This window comes from Ceratina calcarata, unplaced genomic scaffold, assembly GCF_001652005.2.
Source record: "Ceratina calcarata isolate Rehan_Ccalc_2016 unplaced genomic scaffold, ASM165200v1 scaffold399.2, whole genome shotgun sequence".
NCBI classification, from domain to species: Eukaryota; Metazoa; Arthropoda; class Insecta; order Hymenoptera; family Apidae; genus Ceratina; species Ceratina calcarata.
The window spans coordinates 240,096-261,188 of NW_017163310.1; the positions used below are offsets into that span (position 1 = coordinate 240,096).

Consider the following 21,093-nt stretch of genomic DNA (forward strand, 5'->3'; position numbering starts at 1 on the left):
CTTCTATACTTTTTATCACGTAGCTATTTATGATTAACATTGTTCTTCCGACGTCTGATTTCTTTTTAATTATAGGAAATGCGTTTTTCTAAGGTACATAAACTTTTGGGATTGACTGTGTAGCCAATACATCCTTAAAGAGAGCTCGCGTTTTCTCCTTACATTATCGAGTCGTTTCTATTTCTATGTGCCACGTGCTTAACGTCCGAGGAGCGTGGCCGCATATAAAACAGCGTCGATTGACGTGCGAATGGAAACAGGAACGGAATTGATAACGATTCTGGATTCTTCAAATGATCGCGACGCGTCGATCAGCAGATGTGCGGCGTGTTTGTTTGAAAGTTTTACGCTACCGAATGAGGTCGGATAGCGAGCGGGGTTAATAGTAAGTGAAAAGAAGCGCGACGGTTTTCCCTCGAGCAACAGTCGATTTACGGGTCTACCAAGTATCGAGAGCGATGCTATCGTCCTGAGTGTAATAAATCAGCGGTAATCACAGTTTTGGCCCGGGCAAAGAAATCGCTAGAATAAACCTCGAATCAATCGATTAATCAGTACGACGGTCGTCATTACTCAAGCCGCCGCGGCCGTCTGCTTCCTGGGATTCGAGACGAAACTACTATTTTACACGCGCGGCATCTCCGCGCGAAATCCGTCCTTTATCGTCACACGTGAATCGAACGTCCTTTCTGTTCGCAGGCCAGGCCGAGAGCAAGCCGCGCGTGTTCTCGCCTCGAATGGACTACGACGAGTGGACGCCCCTCGGCCGCGGGGATCCTCTCAAGAACAATCCCACTTTCGATTACGTGCCTCCCGTCCTCGACAGGGTCCAATATTGGTTGGATTCCCACACCACCGAACCGTCCGCGAAACGCAATATCCTTGTACTGGGAGTAACCGCGAAGAAGACCAGCCCCAAGATACCGGAACAGTTTCTGAAGTTCGTCGACGGGCCGAAGTTTACCAGGTCGAGTCATCAGGACAACTATAGGAACGAATTCACCGGAAGCAGCGGTGCCGAACCTCCGAAAGTCGTGCGGACCAACAGCTTCAGGAACGGACCGATCGATTACAGAAATCAGAACAGGATCCAATCGATACCAGCCAGCTACTATCCTAGTTCTTACTACAATCAGAAGACGAAACCGTACACCATGATGCTACCACCGCCGTTGACTCAAAAGGATAAAATAGTGAGTTTTGCCGAGCCTACGCAACAATTTAATACGCAAACGGAGGAAGGACCGGTGCTTCAAGATTCCCAGTTCTTCGCTTCGGTGCCGCCGCCGAAGAATTACAATCAGCACTCGGTGAAGCTTGGAAACAAGTTTGCTCCGAGTAGAAATCCTGTGCAGACGGTGTCGCAGGTGGAAACGATTAAAAGCGTGTACGCTTCGTCGCCTCCGCCCACGCGATCTAAATACGAGAGCATCACGACGCCGTCTGTATCTTTCGAGAAGTCTAATCTGATTTATCAATCGACTCAGACTCTGTCCGGAGGGTGGCCGAACAACGGTGCGCCTTTATCTACGCCCACTACGAATTTAGCTAATCAGTCTACTCGGCAGCCGGTCGATTACCCGCGCGATCAATACGAAATCGATCACCACGTGGCTGCGTCGTCGAATCACGAAGTAATCGTCGAGCAGAACGCGAACATAATCGTCGACGGAGACAGTAACGAGAACGAAGAAGTAGTGGTTGGCCAGAAAGGGATGACTTCTCCTAACACGCCTCCGACGACCACGATGACGACTACGACCACGACGAAGTCTACTGCTAGTGAGGAAAGGGAGAATCAGGGTAAAGGATCGGCTGAGAAGATGCACATCGTCGTTCCTACTAGCCCGGAATCGCAAGAAGGAAGGAAGGAGCCAGTGTCCGTAGTGATGCCGGCGAACTATTCGGAGAAGAAGTCGAATCAAGAGACACAAGTAGAAACGACTACGACCAGTATGTTAGAAAATACGACAACTGCTGAAGAGGAGGCGAGCGACTCGTTCAGCGTCGAGACTCAACCGATTCGAAATTTAGCCACTGGGTCTTCTATTCTCATGCCGAACAGAATGATGCCTCATCAGCATATAATGCATTCGACGATGGCTCCGTTCATTTCTCGACATCCAGACTCGATGATGGGATTCGGTGCTCCTCAGGCGCCGATGTCCTCTATGATGCATCCGCAGGGAAGACCAAACCACGGGAGTATGCACTTCCTCGGCAGCATGCGACCGAACGTCGGCTTCCGAGCACCAGCCTCGATGTCGATGTTCCCTCCGATGACTCACATGCACGCTCCTCCTATGAAGTCCATGATGAGTCACATGGGACCGCCGGTTGTCATGGATCAGTCCCATGGCTCGCAGTTGCTCCCGACTATGTTCAATTCGCCCCCACCTTCGACTTTGATGCAATCGATGGAAGATCATTTCTTCGATCAGCATCGATCGACGTCGATCTTTACCACACCTACCGCTGCTCCCTTGTTACCAACCGTTTCTACTTCCATCGACAATTCGCCTTCGATCGTCGACACGTATACCAAAACTGCAGAAATCGTTGATAATTCTTCAAAAATGACGATGGACAGTGAAAAGAAAGAAGAGAACAAAGATGACCAGAAGAAAATTATGGACAGTTCGTCTTCCGCTTCTCCACAAATTACCACCGTACCCAGTTTGACCACGGATCCGATCTTCTCGCATTACAAGCAACCAGCCAAACCGATACGTGGACCGATGTATCTGATCATCCAAGGCCACTCTAAAGTGAAGACTTACAAGCCTACCGTCAGCAAGCACGGAGTACCATTAGAGAGGAACGAGATTCTGGAAAGCGCCACCGAGAGACAGCTGTCCAAATTCGAGCAGTTCGTCCAGGAGAACACTAAGAACGGTAACCGAGCGAATGCAGTCGCGATCGAGAAAAAGAAGATCGAAGAGAAGGCACGTGCAGAAAAGATCGCGTTGGCTCGTCAAAACGATTTAATGAGCCTCGTCGAGAGTGGCCTGGTCAGCTTCACTGTTTCACCCACGTCGTCGACGGCAGATGATCGCGGGGCAAATTCGGTGACCACGATCGAGATTAACGCCAATTAAATCCATTCCTGATCTCCTCTCTAGTTCTCAAAGATTTCGGCAGGATTCAAATGGAATCCCGACTTAAGAAATTCGATCGTAAAAACGGACTTGGATGTACTTACAGATTTTATCATTGACCCGTTGTGAATTAACATTATTGGGTTTATTCCATATCGGATTCGTACCACAAGTATTTATCCGTAGATTTATCGCGAGGAATCAGAGCCATGATAAAGCCTCTATGTATATAGAGGTCTAATGTAATTCTGCAAATGGTTAGAAATCGTGGTTCACGAGTCGCGTTTAGCTCGCGCGTGAACGATCGAGTTTCCTTAAAATTGTTCGTTTCTCCACGCGTTTTATTTATTACCCTTTATCACGCGATTTCGCAGAGGCTCGCCGTGGTGGATCTCCGATCGATCGATCCTGCCACGGTTCTCGTTTGACGAGGAAGCGCGCCAACTTCTGATGTGCCAGTATACACACAACGTACACATGTATAAATATACGTATATATAAATATAAAGTATATATGCCAGATGTCGCGACGGATTAGAAAGCGATCCCCGATCGAAGTAAAGGTGAGAAAATTGTTTGCTCGATGGTCTGTCCTTCGCTCAAAGGAACATGTAGGTATGTAAGTATGTGTGAAAAGGATCGACGACACGTTAGGACTGTATTTATCGTAGTACCTAATGATCATCGCGATCAACGTATTTATCATGCTGATACATCCATATTATGCGCTGTCCCTCGATTCTACGCAAACGCGATCACGAGACAGCAGATGTTTATGCATTTATAGGAATTTCGAATGATAAAAAAAAATCACAGGAAGATAGAAAGAAATAAGAAATACTAAAAATAAAATTAATACAATTGTTTTGCACTTCGTGTCTTTTAATCGTATTTGTAGAATTTGCATAAACGTTCGCAGTCTAGCGGTCACGAACGAAAGCTGGTAACTTCGTCTGTTCGGTAACGATCAAACGGATGCTTATAAGGTTTAAATTAATCACGATGTCGTCGCACGTGTTTCGCATTGCATTATCAACACTAGTCTTATCGCTAACCAGTTGTCTCGCTTGTCGTACATGCACCAGCATTCGAACCGGTCTGTTTATTCGTTGAAATTCTATGGCACCATAGCAATGTGAAATGGGACAACTCGCACGTACGAAATCTTTTGATACGTCGAATAAAAACGGTGTTCCGTGCGTGGCATCGATCGTAGCAGAGGAACGTGCGCGAGGATCGGAAAGGCATTGAGTGCGTACTTTATTTTAAAAAAAAAAGTGTGTACTATGCTGCGTATGATGAATTGTACCTGACGGTCCACACGTTTTGTTGATTTTACGTTTATCAATAAATTATTGCATTATCGACGTTCGTGAGGTTCAGTCTAATCTAATACTTTGTTCTTATCTCTGAACAAATACTCGTGATTGAAATATCAACTGCGTCCCTGACGATCAGAGTGTTAATTGCGAAGTTGTAAAATGTTTTACAGTTACTCAAGGGGGTACCGATCGGATTTTTGTCGTGCACCGATGAAACGCTCGGATCGAAGAGGAAACCGGCAATCGATCGATTACACGCCCACCGAATAATTTATCGCGGGGGAGTATCCTCGCGCAGGGTCAAAGCTGCCGAAACGGTACTCCGTCTCGATTTATCGGCGCTAATGATCCGTAATTCTCGCCCTCGACTTTAAATTCTCTCCTCAACTCATCCGGACGATAACGTATTCGAACCCCTTCCCTTGTAATTAGCGTTGCAAACCGAGAAAAGCCGCGGTCCCTCATTCATTTTTCAAACCGAGTCGTAAAGCATGATTTGGCGAATAGATTAAACTGAACACTTTCCTATTTTCAATCCCGTATTCAACGATCTTCCTTCAGTTTCTTTAAAAATGAAATTATGATTCTTCGAATTGTTGTGGAATTAAACAGGCGAACGAGCTGAGAAATTTTTGTTCAGGCGATACAGTTCCAAGGGTGAAACAAGGTAGTCTGTGAGAAGAACCGACGGGACTGGGTAAGGAGGGGTCGGTCGAGGTGCACCGAAAGCACAAATTTAAAGTTAATTTATGGCGTAATTTAGTATCAATGTCGGTAGCATAAATCTCTCGCGGAGGACAGGGGTCGGGGCCCGCGCGGATATGTGCGCGTCGAGAAAAAAGTCGACGAAATAAAGTTACCGGCACGTAGAAGCGGGCCGACGGTACCGGTATCTCTCTTCGAAACTTTGTTCCCACCGCTCCGACTTCTTCCGATTTCAGTCGATTTAATTGAATAATTAACACGTAATCTAATAGATTTATACACGTTTAATTACTGAAAGTCTTCATATTTTTTTAACGCAGGTAAAATTTATAATTGGAATTTACATTAGAGAAAATCTAATATATCAAATTATTCTTAATTAGTCTCCGAGAGTTAATACGATTTGCAGCAACGAGATTGAACAGCCGGCGAGTGCGTTGACCACTCGATCATTTCTCTTCGCGCTCGGTTTCCATTTTCCATCTCTACTCCGGAGTTTAAAACTCGTACAACTTCTGTTAAACGCGATAAACATCGATACTCCGGCGAGCCGTGGATTTCACCCGAGATTAAGCGAGCGGGGTACGAAAAAGGGTGTTTCCTGACAAGTTGAAAAATTGCGCGATCAGTGAGAAAAATGTTCTTGCCACAGAGTTACTTGAGGAAAGTGGCACCGGTCCGTAACTTGCAACTTCGCTCCAACCCTTTCCTTTTGAATACACGACTCCGCTCGTCGAAAAGAATAATCAAAAAGTAATGACAATTTGTTTGAACGTCTGCAGAATTGTCGAAGTCGACTGGCGAAAAAATTGGGTCGTTCGATTTGAATACACAATTTAAAAGTACTGATTGCGATAGGAAGATAGTCTTCTGTTTCACGAAGAGGCTGCGTGGTCGTAGACCCGAGATGAAGATGCGGAACGTGAGAAAAATATCCCGTCAACCTCAATGAAAGTCAAACGGCCGCGGGGATGGGTTCGCGTCATTATCTTACCGTTAGCGATGTGGACGCGTGGGTAACGATACCATGGAAAAATTCGTCCCATCTTCCTCGAGACACAGCCTTTTTCGATCGTAGATCTCAGATGCAGACGCTACTCCAAAATCCTATTTCATTAATCACCCTCTTACGAATTTTCTCATTGTTCAGAATATTCTGTTAGAATTTTTATCACATACCCTCTTTGTTCTAATCGTTACTATGTTATATTAATTTAATATGAATAGATATATCATTTATAATTTAATATGAATAGATATATCAATCCTGTTTATAGCTAAAAAATTAGTTGAATCAGTTTAATAATTTAAGGCTGTGATTAATAGACTGCAGATTTTGCATACAAATTTAACATAAGTTTACGAAATTCCATAATGCATATTAATATTTTTCAACGACACTCTGCAACTTTCATTTCATACTAAAGTCCATTCAATATCAACAGAAAAATTCATATAAAGATGTTTAAAGCATTTCAGTAAATTCGTAATAGATCTGACGTATTAAATTGAATGTTGTTTAAAAATCCGCAGCCTGAATGTTCTGGCAGCAGACTCCGTCGCTGGATCACGTCTCGCGTGCTGGCGCTTTCACGAGGGGGTTGAGCCTGTGGCCGGCGCGGCGTCGCACGCGTCTGTTCTTCGCGAGAAACGATCGGGCAAAGATAAATCGAGAGAACGTTATATTTATTTCTAGGGGAACCGCGGAAAAAGTTGTCCGGCCATTTGCGGACGCGACGCTCACATCCTGTTGTAGTTCGCTCTATCCTACACACCCTTCGCTCGGTTTTTGCCCGTATTTCCTCCGCCGACAGTGGCGTTTAGGGATAACGCGTGACGCGGACTCGTCGATCTCTCGATGTTCTATCAATCGCGTGACACGCACGTAATCGGAAGCATCGTTAGATTCAATACAGGGTGAGTCAGTGTGAATCGTCATCGAAAATAACGTGACGTTTATTGATTTTGCTAAACAGTTTCGAGATACAACGGAGGATGCTTTAATTAATCTATTGAATTAAATAATATAATTGGAAACATTGTGAAATTAGGATTGTTAAATAAGGATTCACCCCATATTTTATGCAACACACGTAAACGCAAACGATCGAAAACACTGAATATAATTTAAACGATTTTATTTCTGATACAAGTTTCGTGGGTACAGTAAATACGTAATCTGTGTAAACCGACCCGTAGAAAACGACTTGTTTTCTTTCATCCTACGTCCTCGTCCTCGTCCTCGTCCTCTTCGCTGCATCGGCCCGTAGATAATCTGGAACGTATGGCGTTCCGCGTCTACGGGAAGCGCAGGCCTCATTGCACCACTGTGGAAACTAGAAACCAGTCGCAAAAACTGACCCAATATCAGTGTCCCCGGATCTCTCTCCCGGCGACCCTCTTTAAAGATCACGGCCCGACTCCAGCGTACCCAGAACCCACGCATCTCGCACAGCTTCCTGAGTTTTTGTCAGAGATCGAACAAGGCTAAGGGTCGTTGAGCTCGAAATTAATCACTCTCAAGTTTTAAGCAAGATAATTGCTGGCAGGGGAAATTTATGGTCGTCAGATAAGTGGCTATATTATATTCTATCGACGAGCTCTTTAAACGAGGAGAGAGTATCGTTAGAATCGACAATAAAATCCTCCCACGGATCAGCGATCAACGTGCATGCTTTTAATTACCAGTCGAAGCTGTTGAAAGAGAGCGAACGCTCAGTATCAGTTTCATCGTCTGAATCATTGTTTCCCAACTTGAAAATTTCACTTCGTACTTTCCTGATTTTTATACCCGTCTCTGTTTCTAACACGATCTCAGCTCGGGCTTGATTGAAATCTCTTCTACGACGTCGCGGGACGGTGAAAGAAACGGAATGGTACGTGAGTTCCAGAAACACACTGACGACTTGTCGTTTCCTCGTATCGATGAATCGTGGCTGCCTTTGCGACTCGTCGAGCACTTCCTGCCGCGCGATTCTTCCTCTCTCTTCTGTCTGTCCACCTAGTTTTCGGTATCAACCCTTTGCCGAGGTGAAATACGAATAATAACTGCTAGATCGGGAATAATCGATCGCGTGAGTCACTTCCTGCGTTTCCCCGTAGGGCGATGGAACTCGGGCCGTGAAATCCGACGCGTGGAATGCTTGAGCCGCGAAACGACTCGCCAATCGAGAATACGTGACGGCACGCGACGCGACGACCTCTTTCCGATTCTTCTTTATACATTTTCTTGAACAGCGTCAGAGCGGGAAAGCGTGCTCGTTAATCGTAGCTTCCGGTTTAAACGTATCGCAGGTTTGTCTACGTTTAAAAGCGACGGAGAACTATCAAGAATAAACGATTGTTCCTCGCATCGGTGAAAGTAGAATGTTAATTAGGGGCAAAGGACGAGTTAGATGCAAATACCGACACCTTCGGTATACCGGATGTAAAAAGAAAGTTTAGTCGCACCGGCGCGTCTTTGATTCCGGGTGTGACGACCCCGTCGTTTGCATACGCTAAACCGAGAATAATTACTTGTCACAGCTAAATTATATTGCCTTACGTAGAATCCTAAGAGGTTTCAGTAAAGCGAATCGCAAGTTCTACGGATCGGATTAAGACTAAGTGCAATCTCCCAGGGGAGACAGACGCGAAGGGTATTCGGGATTCTCGGTGTTCAACTTGAATCTCGCACGTAAAGTACCCATCGAGTTTCCCTTTAACGATTCAGACTTTGCCGTCCAATAGGAATTCGTGCTTCCATCTCGCGGTAGAACAGCAACGGATGATTTATATTACGAAACGCCGCGTAGTTTAGAACATAATCGTAGAATAAATCGTTCGTTCTTATCGCGACATCGCATATCGTTCCGTTGTGTAAGCAACACAGTGTTTCGTAAACTTACCGTTTATTACCATAATCATATGTATTACATGCGCAAACGATGCTCGTAAAGTTACATATCAAAATGATTAATCAATTGCGGATACACATTACGAAACGTAACTATACAAATATATTTATATATCACAGTCGTAGACAAAGAAATGAAATGTATGTTTAATCGAAGTGATTTTTCATTTAGACGTTACACACTCAATTAAGTGGCCGCGGATCACCGAGAAGCGTTTGGTGAGCCTGGTCTCTCTAACCGATTCGCTATGTAAACGGATTCGTGCTAATTTATCGTCGAGACGTTTGATTATCCTCTTTATCAGATACGCTCTCAACGATGATAACGACACGTGACGTGCCTTTGGAAGAACAAACACAGCTTGACCGCCCTTCGATTGCCATACTTTGATAAGCTCCCTGTTTTACGTACAGCGTTAAGGGAGTTAAAAGTCGTTTCGAGAGTTTCAATGCTAACGATCAACGTCGAATAACGAGGAAACGTTCTAATACTATCCAACTACGTTAAAATCGTTCGCCTAAATATAGGATGGTAGAGCCAGTCTTATCGCAGTCGTTATTCGGACAGTATTCGCTCGTATAACGTTAAACGCTTGAGAACGATGATATGGAAAATTAGTGTACTTAGTCGACTCTGTTAGCCGGTCGCTCGGAATGCAGAAAATATTTCTCGATGCTCGATTCTACTGTGACGAAGTTCTATCTGAGGGGGATCGGGGTTTAACGATTGAAGTCGTCGAAACGGCGACACAACTACGGCGAATTATATCACGATTAAATTACGGTAACGATCGGAACGAGCGATTCTAAATACGCTTAAAGAACATTCTTACGATTTGTATTATCTTGAATTCACGCGAAACATTTAAGACGGCCCGAGACGAGGCCATTAAGTTTAACGAGATACTCTTAGCTCTGATATACACGATCGTGGTTCAGGAAATATGTAACGTGCTAGTCGTTTTGATTTTACCCTCCTCCATCTGTTTCTTCTTCGAACCTGTTCAACCGTCGATCTTTCCAAAGAAATTGTGGGAGAGACGAAGGATTTGGCAACCTGCTCTAATCTTTGACAGCTCGAAGCACACGCGTGTCTCGCCTCCGAATTTCCCTAGAATTAGGTGTGAGAGAAGCTTGGGAACGAGTTACGAATCCGCACGCTCGTCCGGCTTCTCCTTGTCTCAGAAGTTCGCCGCCAGCGAATTTTCTAACTCGTTCAAAGGCGGCACCAACGTTTGCAGAGAGTAGTACCGCGAACGATCGGCCGCGTCGACGCTGGTTACGTGTTGAAATTGACAGGGCTGGCTGATGTTGGTCTTGGCTGGTAGAACCACTTTCTTCGGCACTGGTTTCTTCTTCTTCTTACCAGGCACTGAGAGGCTGATGTTCTCCGGGCAAGAGACCAGCCGCTCTATGTGCTGCCAGAGATCGTTCGCCGCTTTCGGATTGTCGAAACTCAGTCCGGCTAAGCGAGTGTGGTCCGATGAGAGACACATCGTGTGAAAAGCCGGACCTGATACCTGTCGAATCAATCATCGAATTAGATTCAATTCAACATTGAGAGCACGGTGAATGCAGAATGAACGAATAAGAATTATTATGTATCATAAAATAACACGGTATTTACTGGTTTCATTGAAAAGCTTTATAAAAATGTGAGAATATACTCAAATATGAAATTCATATAAAATAATCAGATAACTTATTGACTCATATATACTTTCTATTCCGTTGTACAACTTAAGGATGTATTGGCTATACAGTCAATCCCAAAAGTTTATGCACTTTAGAAACGCATTTTTTATNCTTCTATACTTTTAAGCACGTAGCTATTTATTATTAGCATTATTCTTCCGACGTCTGATTTCTTTTTAATTATAGGAAATGCGTTTTTCTAAGGTACATAAACTTTTGGGATTGACTGTATAGCCAATCCATCCTTAATTAATTAAATAAATGTGAGATCGCTCACCTTGTACGATGACAAATTGTCGATGGTCTCTCGCCAAAGGGTGAAACAGGTACCGCGCTCAGCCAACAATATTTGAATCCGTCTCTTGGATCTCGAGCGCGTTTCACCCAGATCAAGAACCACCACCGGGATACCCGTGAATCGAAGCTGCCACCCGTCGGTTTGCGTCGCGCTTCCCAGATACAAGTTGGCCAGCGACTCGCAAACGAACACCTGTTGTTCGCGTGACAAAGGGAGTGTGAAAACAGACGGGGAGGACGGATCGATCGTCCGATCGGAAAGGGGAAGTTCGGTTTTTACCTGAGACTTCAATCCCCGGAAGAACGTTTCGAGCTGCTCCCGTTCCATTTGGCTCACCGGCTCCAGGCGGGATTCATCGCTGTTCTCTGAACTGTCACTGCCCTCGTAGCTCGACGTCGCTGAGGTGTCAGCCTCTCCGGTGGACGACAATCGCCTCCTGGCTGCTCCGCTGTACTCGCTGTAGTAAGAGGAACTGTGGAGCGACAGGTTCGATTGCAACGCCGGACAGGAGGACGCGTACACCGGCGGGGCGTTCATTTTCTGTAAAGGAAACGGACCTGTTAAATCCATTGATCAACGCGTCGCAACAGGAAAATTCACCGGTCAGTGAAACATCGATGCAGCGCGTTTGACCCAGAATTTTTCCTTCGCTCCTTTCGTTTTCCTTTTCCGCGCTCGCGCACACGCCCGGGTCGAGCAGTAAGGAAACAAAAAAGATATGGGTCGAACACGGTGACGCAAGGGACAGCGACCGACGCTGCCGGCTAAAGCTAATCAGGCAATAGCGTTTTAGCAACGACCCACTTAATCAAGGCGAGAAAAGTCCCACTCCTGTTCGACCTTAATTCGATCACGCCGCGGCGACGCCTTTAACGAGTTAGCCGGCTGACTAATCGCGGTTCATACGAGCTGTCTCACGATCGTCCGCCTAGTTCGATTAATACTGTCAAGAATTCCACGAGTTTCAATCATATCAATGAACTCACTAGAAATCTCATTCATCAATGAAGCACCACTCCCTGGCTAAGATTTCCTTATAATTATTCTAAAATTCGTGAAACATCATTGTTATGTCCTTAGGCAGCAGGACACACTATTAATTTATTCTTAGGTTAGAGAAGAGGAATGTTAATTATTTTAATATGAGAACAATCTCCTTGTTACTGTACGGCTCGAGGGCCAGTCGGCTTCTGCCCTCACTCGCAGCTCTCGAATCCCCCGATTCCCGAACTCTCGCACACGTCACATGATCGCAACTTATTATACATATGTATACCACGCTACATGTATACGCTTATACCTAGCTTACTCTAACAATCATTTTTCCTATGATCATACAAAATACACCCGCATTATTCGATTGACACCAGTGAGGATTTCATGGATTTTAGATATTACATGAAAGTCTCAGCAGTTGCGTCAAAATTTAAACGATACCATAAATTCTCCCACGGTTGTACGAAATAAACCCGCATCATTTGTAAAACGTGACGATTGAACATCGTGTAACGATATACCTCTCTCTCGCAGGATCGAGAGATGGTGGTTCGTGCGCACGAAACGCACACCGGAAGCGTATTGTCTGCGGCGCACAAGCCAACGTCATATGTGTAACGCGGCTCGCGAGGATGCGCCATTGTTTCCTGGGTCCCGATAAGAAACTCGATACGATTTGTTCGCAGATGAAACGCTGATAATTGCGGACCGTTCCTTTTCGCGTTCTCACGCGAGTTACAATCACGCGTGGGTACGATGTTCACTCTACAAAGTTCAAATCGCTCGCCCCCAGTATTTCGTGTCGACCGATTTGTTCCTCTTCCTATAGTAACACGTTTCTCTCTTCATCGATACGAGACGAAATTAGATAAATTGTTTTTTTAATTAATATATCTAACGTCGTTTGTAAAAATAGTTTCTGTACGGAATTCCAATATCAGCGACGTATTTCACCGAACCTGAATATTTATGGACTCAATATATTACGCAGGAATTACGCAAACTGTTTGTTCTTTGCGATACAGTTTATATCCCTTTTTTAAAGGCAACCACATTGCGACACGCCACTGCCGGTAGTATTTCACGAATCGGTGGCGGCGGCGGCGGCTCCTTTTTGCTACGAACCGCAAACGGCTGAATTTGTCTTACCGATGCGTTTACGGATTCTATTATACTTTCTGTGGAATTGACGGCATTCTCGCGATGACATCATTCCCATTGCTACTTTCCAGTTGTCACACTTAACGTCGGGTCTCTCTCACGGAACGCTTTCCTCTCGTTTATATACTGTCTATCGTCTGCTAGCGGCCCTCCACGGGTCTAACAGTTAGATCCTGAATCGAATGCATTGCCTGTGATTCATCGGTACTTAGAATCTATCTTCCGCGGGGATTGTAGCAGAGGTAAGACTTCATAAATATCCGTAGCCTTACTGATGTTCTCGTCTTTGTTAGTATCAAAAGAGATTGCGATATCCGAAGTTACCTTTCGATTTATTCACTCGCGAGAGATAGGGGAGATAGGAGATGACTCGAGGCTAAACACCCACAATCGCTATCGAGCGAGAGGCCATCATGGTGGATGACGGGAGAGACGTTTCGTTAGGAGCTCCGTAATTATTAAGTACGGGACTGTAACGAGGTATGCCGTCATTCCCGTAAACGACGCCGAGAAATCGAGCATCTTGCTTGCTCGTCGAGGCCCGCTGCCCCCATACGAATTAAAATGACGTTACAGATAAACGAATCATAAAACTAGCTACTACAGTTTTCATGCAAGACGCCTGTGGTACCATTTAAAAGATTCCATTTAAGCACGTTTCGAAATGCTCAAAATCAGTGATCTACTCATTGTCGTACAAAAATTGTTCTTTAGTTCTTCTCTTTTTCGTGATGGCAGATTCAATGTTTAACCCATTCGCTGCCAAGTTATTTCTTGGTAAGAGCACATATATTATCATACATAATCATTTAGAAGCAGAAAACCAAAGACGAGTATACTCGTCCTTGGCAGCGAATGGGTTAATATAAAATCTTCAGGATTTCTGGAATCAATATCGATTTATATTAGGAGATTTAGGTTTGTTCTAAATAAATAATTGAGATTCGACAACAGCTTTTATGTAGCAGAATTGAAAGACTTGAAATGAAAAAGGTGTACTAAAATGTAGATTTATTTCGTTTGAATTCGATACGATTCTAGTGTCCAAAAGCGGAGTCTGATAAATGGGAAGTGCTCGTTACGAATGGACGCGTCCAACGGCGCGCAGTGGTCGCCGCTCGTTACGCAAAAACGGAGTACCGTCGTTTTGACGTGGCAGCCACGCACACCGATGCGCTCATCTGTTCGCAAGGTATCTCGATTTGAAAACTGTTCGTCACACCATCGGCCGCGGAATAATTTATCGGCGCTCCCTGGTAAGAGTCAGCAATTTCTGCGACCGGTACGTGTCTCGTATGATCGGCTACCGAGACGGTGTCACGTACTTATTCCGGCGCTCGTAGTAACGCATAAGATTATGCGGAAGGGCACTCGGTAGCCGTCTAAGAGCAGTCTACGTGCGTGTCCCGCCGCGTGCATGCACACGCCGCCGACACAAGCGATGAAACCTGCCTCTGCCGCGACGCCAATTGAGACTAACCCACCGTAATCTCCTCCCGCTTTGCGAAATAAAAATTACAACCGATTAACCAATTGACTAATGTCATCTTCGTTATATCTGCGTATCCAAGTTTTGATTCAACAGCGATTAAAATCAAACGCGATTATCACAAGATGTTCGCGTGACTCAATTGTTTTCGTTCGTTAATCATTTCCGCGAACTTTTTACCATTTGGAGAGGAAGACACGTGCAAATTGACAGAGACAATGGGACGGAGATAAATAACGCTCGCGGTGATATCGCAGATTCGCGGGAAGCGCACTTGTACGCATAGAGTGATAAGAGTTAGTTACTATCTCGTAGAATGCGTGCGATATCAATTTAGAGCTGATGATTTGTTTCCGCTTACGTATTATCTTTCATTAGTCATCTCGTTGAATGTCAATGAATGTTCAGCTTCGAAATCTGAAGATACGACCGTGAAGATTGTCCGTAGCCTCGATAATTATTTTCCAGATAAGACAATCATATTAAATAATTTTTAAATATTACAAAAATCTCAAGAATAAAACTGTTAATCATCTCCCATTGAGTTTTCATTGAGTTTTCAAGTACAAGATTTACCCGAGCTAATTCCCGATGCGATTCGTCAGGAGCAGGCAGGCAGGCAGGCAGGCAGGCCTCTCGTCAATTCTCGTCACGCATTTGCATGTTACTCACGCGGTTAGTCATCCTTATTGATAAACGGCGAGGAGCCGATATAAGGCGGTGCGAAATTAGCGAGAACCCTCGGTCATTATCTGTCGTCCGTTAATTGCGTAATGTACGTTCTTAATTATGAACGATTCGTCCCGCGGGGGCTTTAAGGAAAACGTCCAGACGCGAGCAAATTGTATAGGTAAACCGACGTCGTTAAAGTAACCATTACGTAAGGTATCAAAATATATGCACTCGCAATAAGTCGGAAAATTCCCAGACGTATTGCGACGTGCAAGAGTTTTGCAAAAGAGCCAACTGTGCTATGCGGACAACAAGCTCGTTGTTCTTCAGTGTTCACCTCTGCTACTCCTTTAGAATATAGGTATCAATTATTATTCGAACCGAGCGTTACTCATTGATCCACATGCCTCGTTTCAACGACGTATCGTTTAGAATAAATAAAAAGTGTGCTCGTAACTGTTACGAGAATCGGGCAAGAATTATTTATTATTATTATTATTATTATTATTTTTATTAAAGTAGAATAATTTCGTTTGGACGCGACGGAGGCCGATGGAAAATTGAAGTTTTCGTAGAGGAACGGCGACAGTTCCGGCGCGAAGGATGGATCGATGAAACAGGACGCTAGAACAGGTTATCCTGGAAGAGGGGAGGCACTCCGGGATGGGAGCTTCGATTCTGAAGCTGCCCTCGCGATGACGTCATCCTCAGCTATATCCCGACGCGAGGTTATCGCACAGAGTTGGCCTCGCGAGAGACGCCGGGGCTCCGAAACGAATCTACTCCCGTCGACGGCCGTAAGGATAATCCGATCTACTACGTCGCGCGATTCGCGAAATTCTCATCGTGCTGTCAGGCCAACAACGGGACCGGTTCTCGGTCCGTCGCGCCGTGAGAAACCGAGACCCATTGTCTCACGCTGGAATTACCTCGCGCGCGTTCAATTCGTCGCGCGGATTTCGACTAATCAGAAAACTCGCGAGGAGGAAGTCAGCGGGGACCGGGGCTGGGACGTGTCTGCCCATCGGCGGTCCGGTCACGTTCATGGAACGTGCGTTATCGTCCTCGAAAAATAATAACGAACCGCTCCACGGTCGAAGTCGTGAGTTTTACCTTGTGCACGAGTATGATTCCTCGAACCACGACGCGGACGTTCTTATCAAATACTTACACCGAGTTTACACGCGTAGTAAAAATGCCTCGAACATAAATACGTCTCGTATCTCCGGTAGCCCTCATGAATCATTTACTGTAGATTTCATACATTTATGGATACACATAAAATGTGTAGAAACGTGCAACGGACAAATCATTATTTTCGTTTGACGAAAGGAGAAATTTCATTTTTTATATCGATGCTATTTGCACGAAAATTAGTAGTCCGATGATGAATTACACTGGACTGTGGCAACGTGCTCCAATTATATTGAGAGCGATTTCCGCGGAGATTTGTTCTAACGACGCTAAACCCCAATTAAAGTGCGAACCACGAACCGTGCGAATAGAATGCGCGAGCCAACTCTTGTGCCGGCAGGATTCTCCCGGCCGGATAAACTCTTTCCTTTGCAGGCTCGTTAATACGAGAACCCATTCAGATCGCTGGTTGAAAATAGCATCGGCTCGTCGTTCCTTCCGCCATGCTTTTTTCTTAATAAGGAGCGCGAGGTTAATTAAAGATCGTGCGCCGATACAAAGTTATCGTTTTAGTCCACCGGACGTGACTAAGTATGAATTAGTAGAGGATTACCAAGCGATTTCGAAATTATCACGTGCTCTCGGATGATAACAATTCATTGGAGTAATGCTACGTTTCATTAACGTTAAACCAATTTACACTAAATGAAATGTCAAATTTCTGTACACGTGTTAAATGTGCAATACTCGTAGATTATTCTTATTGAACTCGAACGTAATAAGAGAAGAGGTAATAATTTAGTATTACAAGACGTGGTTTGACATTTTAGATAAGCCAGACTTGCAGCTGTTCCTATTATCTTAATTGTAATAAGGCAAGCGATAGGGACTAGTGGGTAACATTATTTGGCATCCCAAGACATGCAGTGCTTGTGACGCAAGCGAGACTCGAGTCTCGTCTGGACCAACCGGATATGAAACAGACTCCCAGGGGTCAAGAGGCATTAATGGGCTAACAGGACCGTTAATGATTCATTAGCTCGTACCAGGATCACGATTGTTGACCGCGTGGACAGACGGACGGCTTGGACAGTTTCGTTGCGGATGACTGTTATTAAAAGTCGTCACGGTCCGATATTTGTAAACGTGCCCGTATTAGATAACGTTTTACGACCGACGGTCATCACCGAGAGTATCTCGGCTTTTAAACGAGCCTGTATAACGAGAGATCCGAACCGGGCGACCTACAAATCGCAAAATTCGACCTTGTTCCAACCTGTCTTCTCGGCCACTCTTCCTGTTCCGAACGAGGTTTTAGGGTCTTGACACATGACACTGGCCTCCGAGAGGAAAGAACAATCCTGAATTATTCCCAGTTTAACATTCGACGTTCGTATCTCGCTAACTGAAGTGCAGTAATCTTTCTTCTCGAGTACAGACGTCTCTGCCGGTGTATTTGTGAAACCATTAGAGATTATTCCAAAGTGAAAGATTATAGTAAAACCATATACTAAATCAAATAGTTTCAATAAAATACAAATGAAAGAGTATAAAATATCTTAAATAGAAAAATGAGTAATTATCAAGCCTGCAATTTTTTATATTAGAATTTGTTATCACAAAAATCTGATGAAGCGTTTTGTTCGAATTTCTTAATTCATTGAAATGTTAGAAACTTTCAATTGCTCGTTTAACGACATGTCTAAGACTTCTGAGAAGGGATGTACAACCGTAAGAACTGTGGGTTACTTTACCCGGTAAAGAGAAAAAGAAAGAGCTGGCGACGGGTTAGAATCTTGCAAGAACAATATACACACTGTTTCCGTCATCGTTCGACAAAACGAGAGCCGGAAGTCGTTTCTTGTCTCTACTCTACCTGCAATTTAGATTGCAGTGCACTTTTCGTACCATTGAAGTATCGTGGAACGGCGGTTCTGGTTTTGAAAAATATATGAAATACTCGAAGAACGCGACGCATAATCGTTATTCTACCGTGGCGGAGTTTCTGTATCTCGAATTTCACCTGTCGGGATGAGAATGTGGAGCATCGGTCACGAGTGGAAGACCCGTTTTCTATCCGTGTAGAACGGTCAGCGCAAGTGCGAGGAACAACGAGACCCGAAAGAAAAGGCGAACGGCGAGAAGGTGATTCCGGCATTACGCTTCGCCGTCGACCCGTTCTATTCACGAGAGGCTGGATGCTCCGTTGAAATCGATATTCATTAATTTCCCGGAGCGAGCGACGGACGGGAGAACCGGTTTAATTTCGCGCCGATTAATTTCAAGGTACGCGCGGCGTCCAGCGAGTTAGCCTGCTTTAGGAGGACAATAATTCTGCCGCCTTAACCAGTCACGCGAGGGACAAGGAGGAATCGTGAAAGAGGAGGGAACCCGAGCAGTGGAAAAAATATTCCCACACGGATCTCGGCGACCTGCTTTAAGCTTTTTCTCAGCGGAAAATCCACGTTTCCCTTGTGCGTCCGCCGCTCTAATCAACGACACGAGTCGGTAGAAGCGTTCTAAACGAATTGTAGAGATAACTTCAACGCGTCGCAACGAGGACGCTTGCAATTATTTGCATACTGCGGCGAACTGTTTCCGATAATTAAAAAAAAAAAAACACACAGCTATACTATTATCGATAATTACTTGCAGCGCGCGTTGCTGTTAAATAATAACCGCACGTCGCATGACAGCGTAATTAAATACGTACGTAGGCATACAAAAACGTGAGTAAACAAGCTGATAATGGATTCAGCAAAGTTTATGGAGAACTTTTATTAAATATTCAATAAATAAGTTTAAAAGCGGAAAGTGAGGCAAGTTAAAATCGTGAGCTATGGACTTTAATCGAAATCGGGCGAACGATCGACGTTACGTGTTTTCATCGAGCGAAATTTCAACTGAGAAACCGCTTCCTCTTCCGCAAGAACGAAAGTCAGAATTTAGATCGCGCACAGCTGACCGTTCGCGTAATCTCCCATGTTTGAGTCACACTCGAATCGATGTTTCATGAATCGCGTTCAATCGTTTCCTGATTCCAGATCGATCGAGCATGACGCAGATATCCTCTGATTTAAATCTGTACACCTCTCCGAGTCCTGTCGATTGAAAAGGGTCTCGCAGGAAGAGAGAACAAGTGTTGGGAGAAAGGTGAAGAACGAGAGGTAAAGAAGAGTGGACGATAGGTCAACGAACCGGACGGCGGCGTTGGGCCTCGCGGCCCTCCACATTTTTTTCTCGTTTGAAAACTTCTGCGCGGCCCCTCCGGTCGGACGAAAGAGGCTCGAACGACACACTCGTCTCTCCCTCTCTAAATATAAATTGCAATCGTGTTCCAGAGAACTCCGTTTCATCCCGCGAAAGTTGTTTCTGCTAAAAATTCGTTTACAAAAGAGAAGCTTGTCAAAATGCAAAACGTAGGGGTAGAACTGAACGCCGATTTCTCTGGTAACTTTCAATATCGTGGGTGAACTGGCTTCTCGGGTTCCGGTCGCGCGCCTATGTACGTACACGCTTCGGGCAGCTCGCACGGATATCCGGAGGGATCTCGTTCGCGTGGTTCTTACTCTCGCCGGGTTCCAGATTCTCGATTTCTCCGACCGCGCGAATCGTGCTCGTGAACGGCCGGCCAGGTTACGTATATAAGAACCACTACACGCATTCACGCAAGTGCGCGACATGCATTTTCAAGTTCGGATTCAGCCGACTGACTCATAAAGTCTTCACGCATCATCCAATTATTTTAATCCCGTTGCAATAAATGAAAAGCCAGTTGGATTGCAAATTGAATTTTCTATTGACCGATACCTGGAAATCAAGGCTAATACCGAGATACTCTAATTCCAAGCGTGATTTCAAGTTTACGGCCGCGATCCTTCCAATCGAGTTTGTATTCTGTTTTTACTTAGTCCATAAAATTAGTGACATTCTACGAATGTTATAATACTTTGCTAACATCGTCGTTTATGCTCGTTGGTCTTATCTTATCGGTCTCTGCATCGGCGTCGGTTCTAACGGTGAACGTGCCATCAAACACTCGCAACGAGTTTTCCTTGATATTAAACCAGACGAATCCAGATCAACGAAATGTTAATGCACGTACGAAGGGACATATTAATCTTTCTCCAAGACTGATAAAAGCAACCGCGCCTTTATTTACTGGTTCGATTAGGTGCATCGAATTCATTCTTATCTGCTGCCCCTGCGGAGGGCTTGTTGGTTTCCAGGCTCGCGGTGAACGCGCATGTCCGCGAAGGAAAATAAAAATGAATCGAAGCTAAACGAAAATGGAATACCGTCCGTGTTTATACAATTGCGAAACGGAATTACGTACACGTCATATCAAATTGGAATGATTGAACGCGATGCGATTGAATCGCGTCTACGCAGCGTGTGCCTGACACACTGATCTAATTTTCATGCACCGCCATCGAAGTCGATTGGTTACGCGATTTCGTGGTTCTGCGTTCCTTACCTACCGTACTATCAACTTGGACTCGTTTGCCGATAAGCGAGAAACCAAACGAAATCACGAAAATTGCTTCTTCGTTAACACTAGATTGCCCAAGGAAGTGATTTTGACTGGTTTTGGGCAAATGTGCAAATAATAATGCATAAATTATTTT

The 21,093-nt window shown here is 44.8% G+C and overlaps 2 protein-coding genes across 3 annotated transcripts in view; one reads left to right on the plus strand and one right to left on the minus strand.

Annotated features, from left to right (window-relative positions):
• Positions 1–4,465, plus strand: part of LOC108626400 (uncharacterized) — a 13,614-nt gene extending 9,149 nt beyond the window's left edge. For both annotated transcript variants that reach the window (XM_018027047.2, XM_018027045.2), the window contains exon 3: positions 700–4,465. In XM_018027047.2, the coding sequence (XP_017882536.1) occupies positions 700–3,098 (2,399 nt within the window). In that variant the 3' untranslated portion in view covers positions 3,099–4,465. The remainder of the gene's footprint in view (positions 1–699) is intronic.
• Positions 4,466–7,246: 2,781 nt separating this feature from the next.
• MESR3 (misexpression suppressor of ras 3) overlaps positions 7,247–21,093 on the minus strand; it is a 16,139-nt gene continuing 2,292 nt past the window's right edge. Inside the window, exons 2-4 of the mRNA XM_018027048.2 lie at positions 11,293–11,553; positions 10,993–11,205; positions 7,247–10,540 (exon numbers count right to left, since the gene is read on the minus strand). Coding sequence (XP_017882537.1) covers positions 10,202–10,540; positions 10,993–11,205; positions 11,293–11,550 — 810 coding nt within the window. The 5' untranslated portion in view covers positions 11,551–11,553 and the 3' untranslated portion in view covers positions 7,247–10,201. The remainder of the gene's footprint in view (positions 10,541–10,992; positions 11,206–11,292; positions 11,554–21,093) is intronic.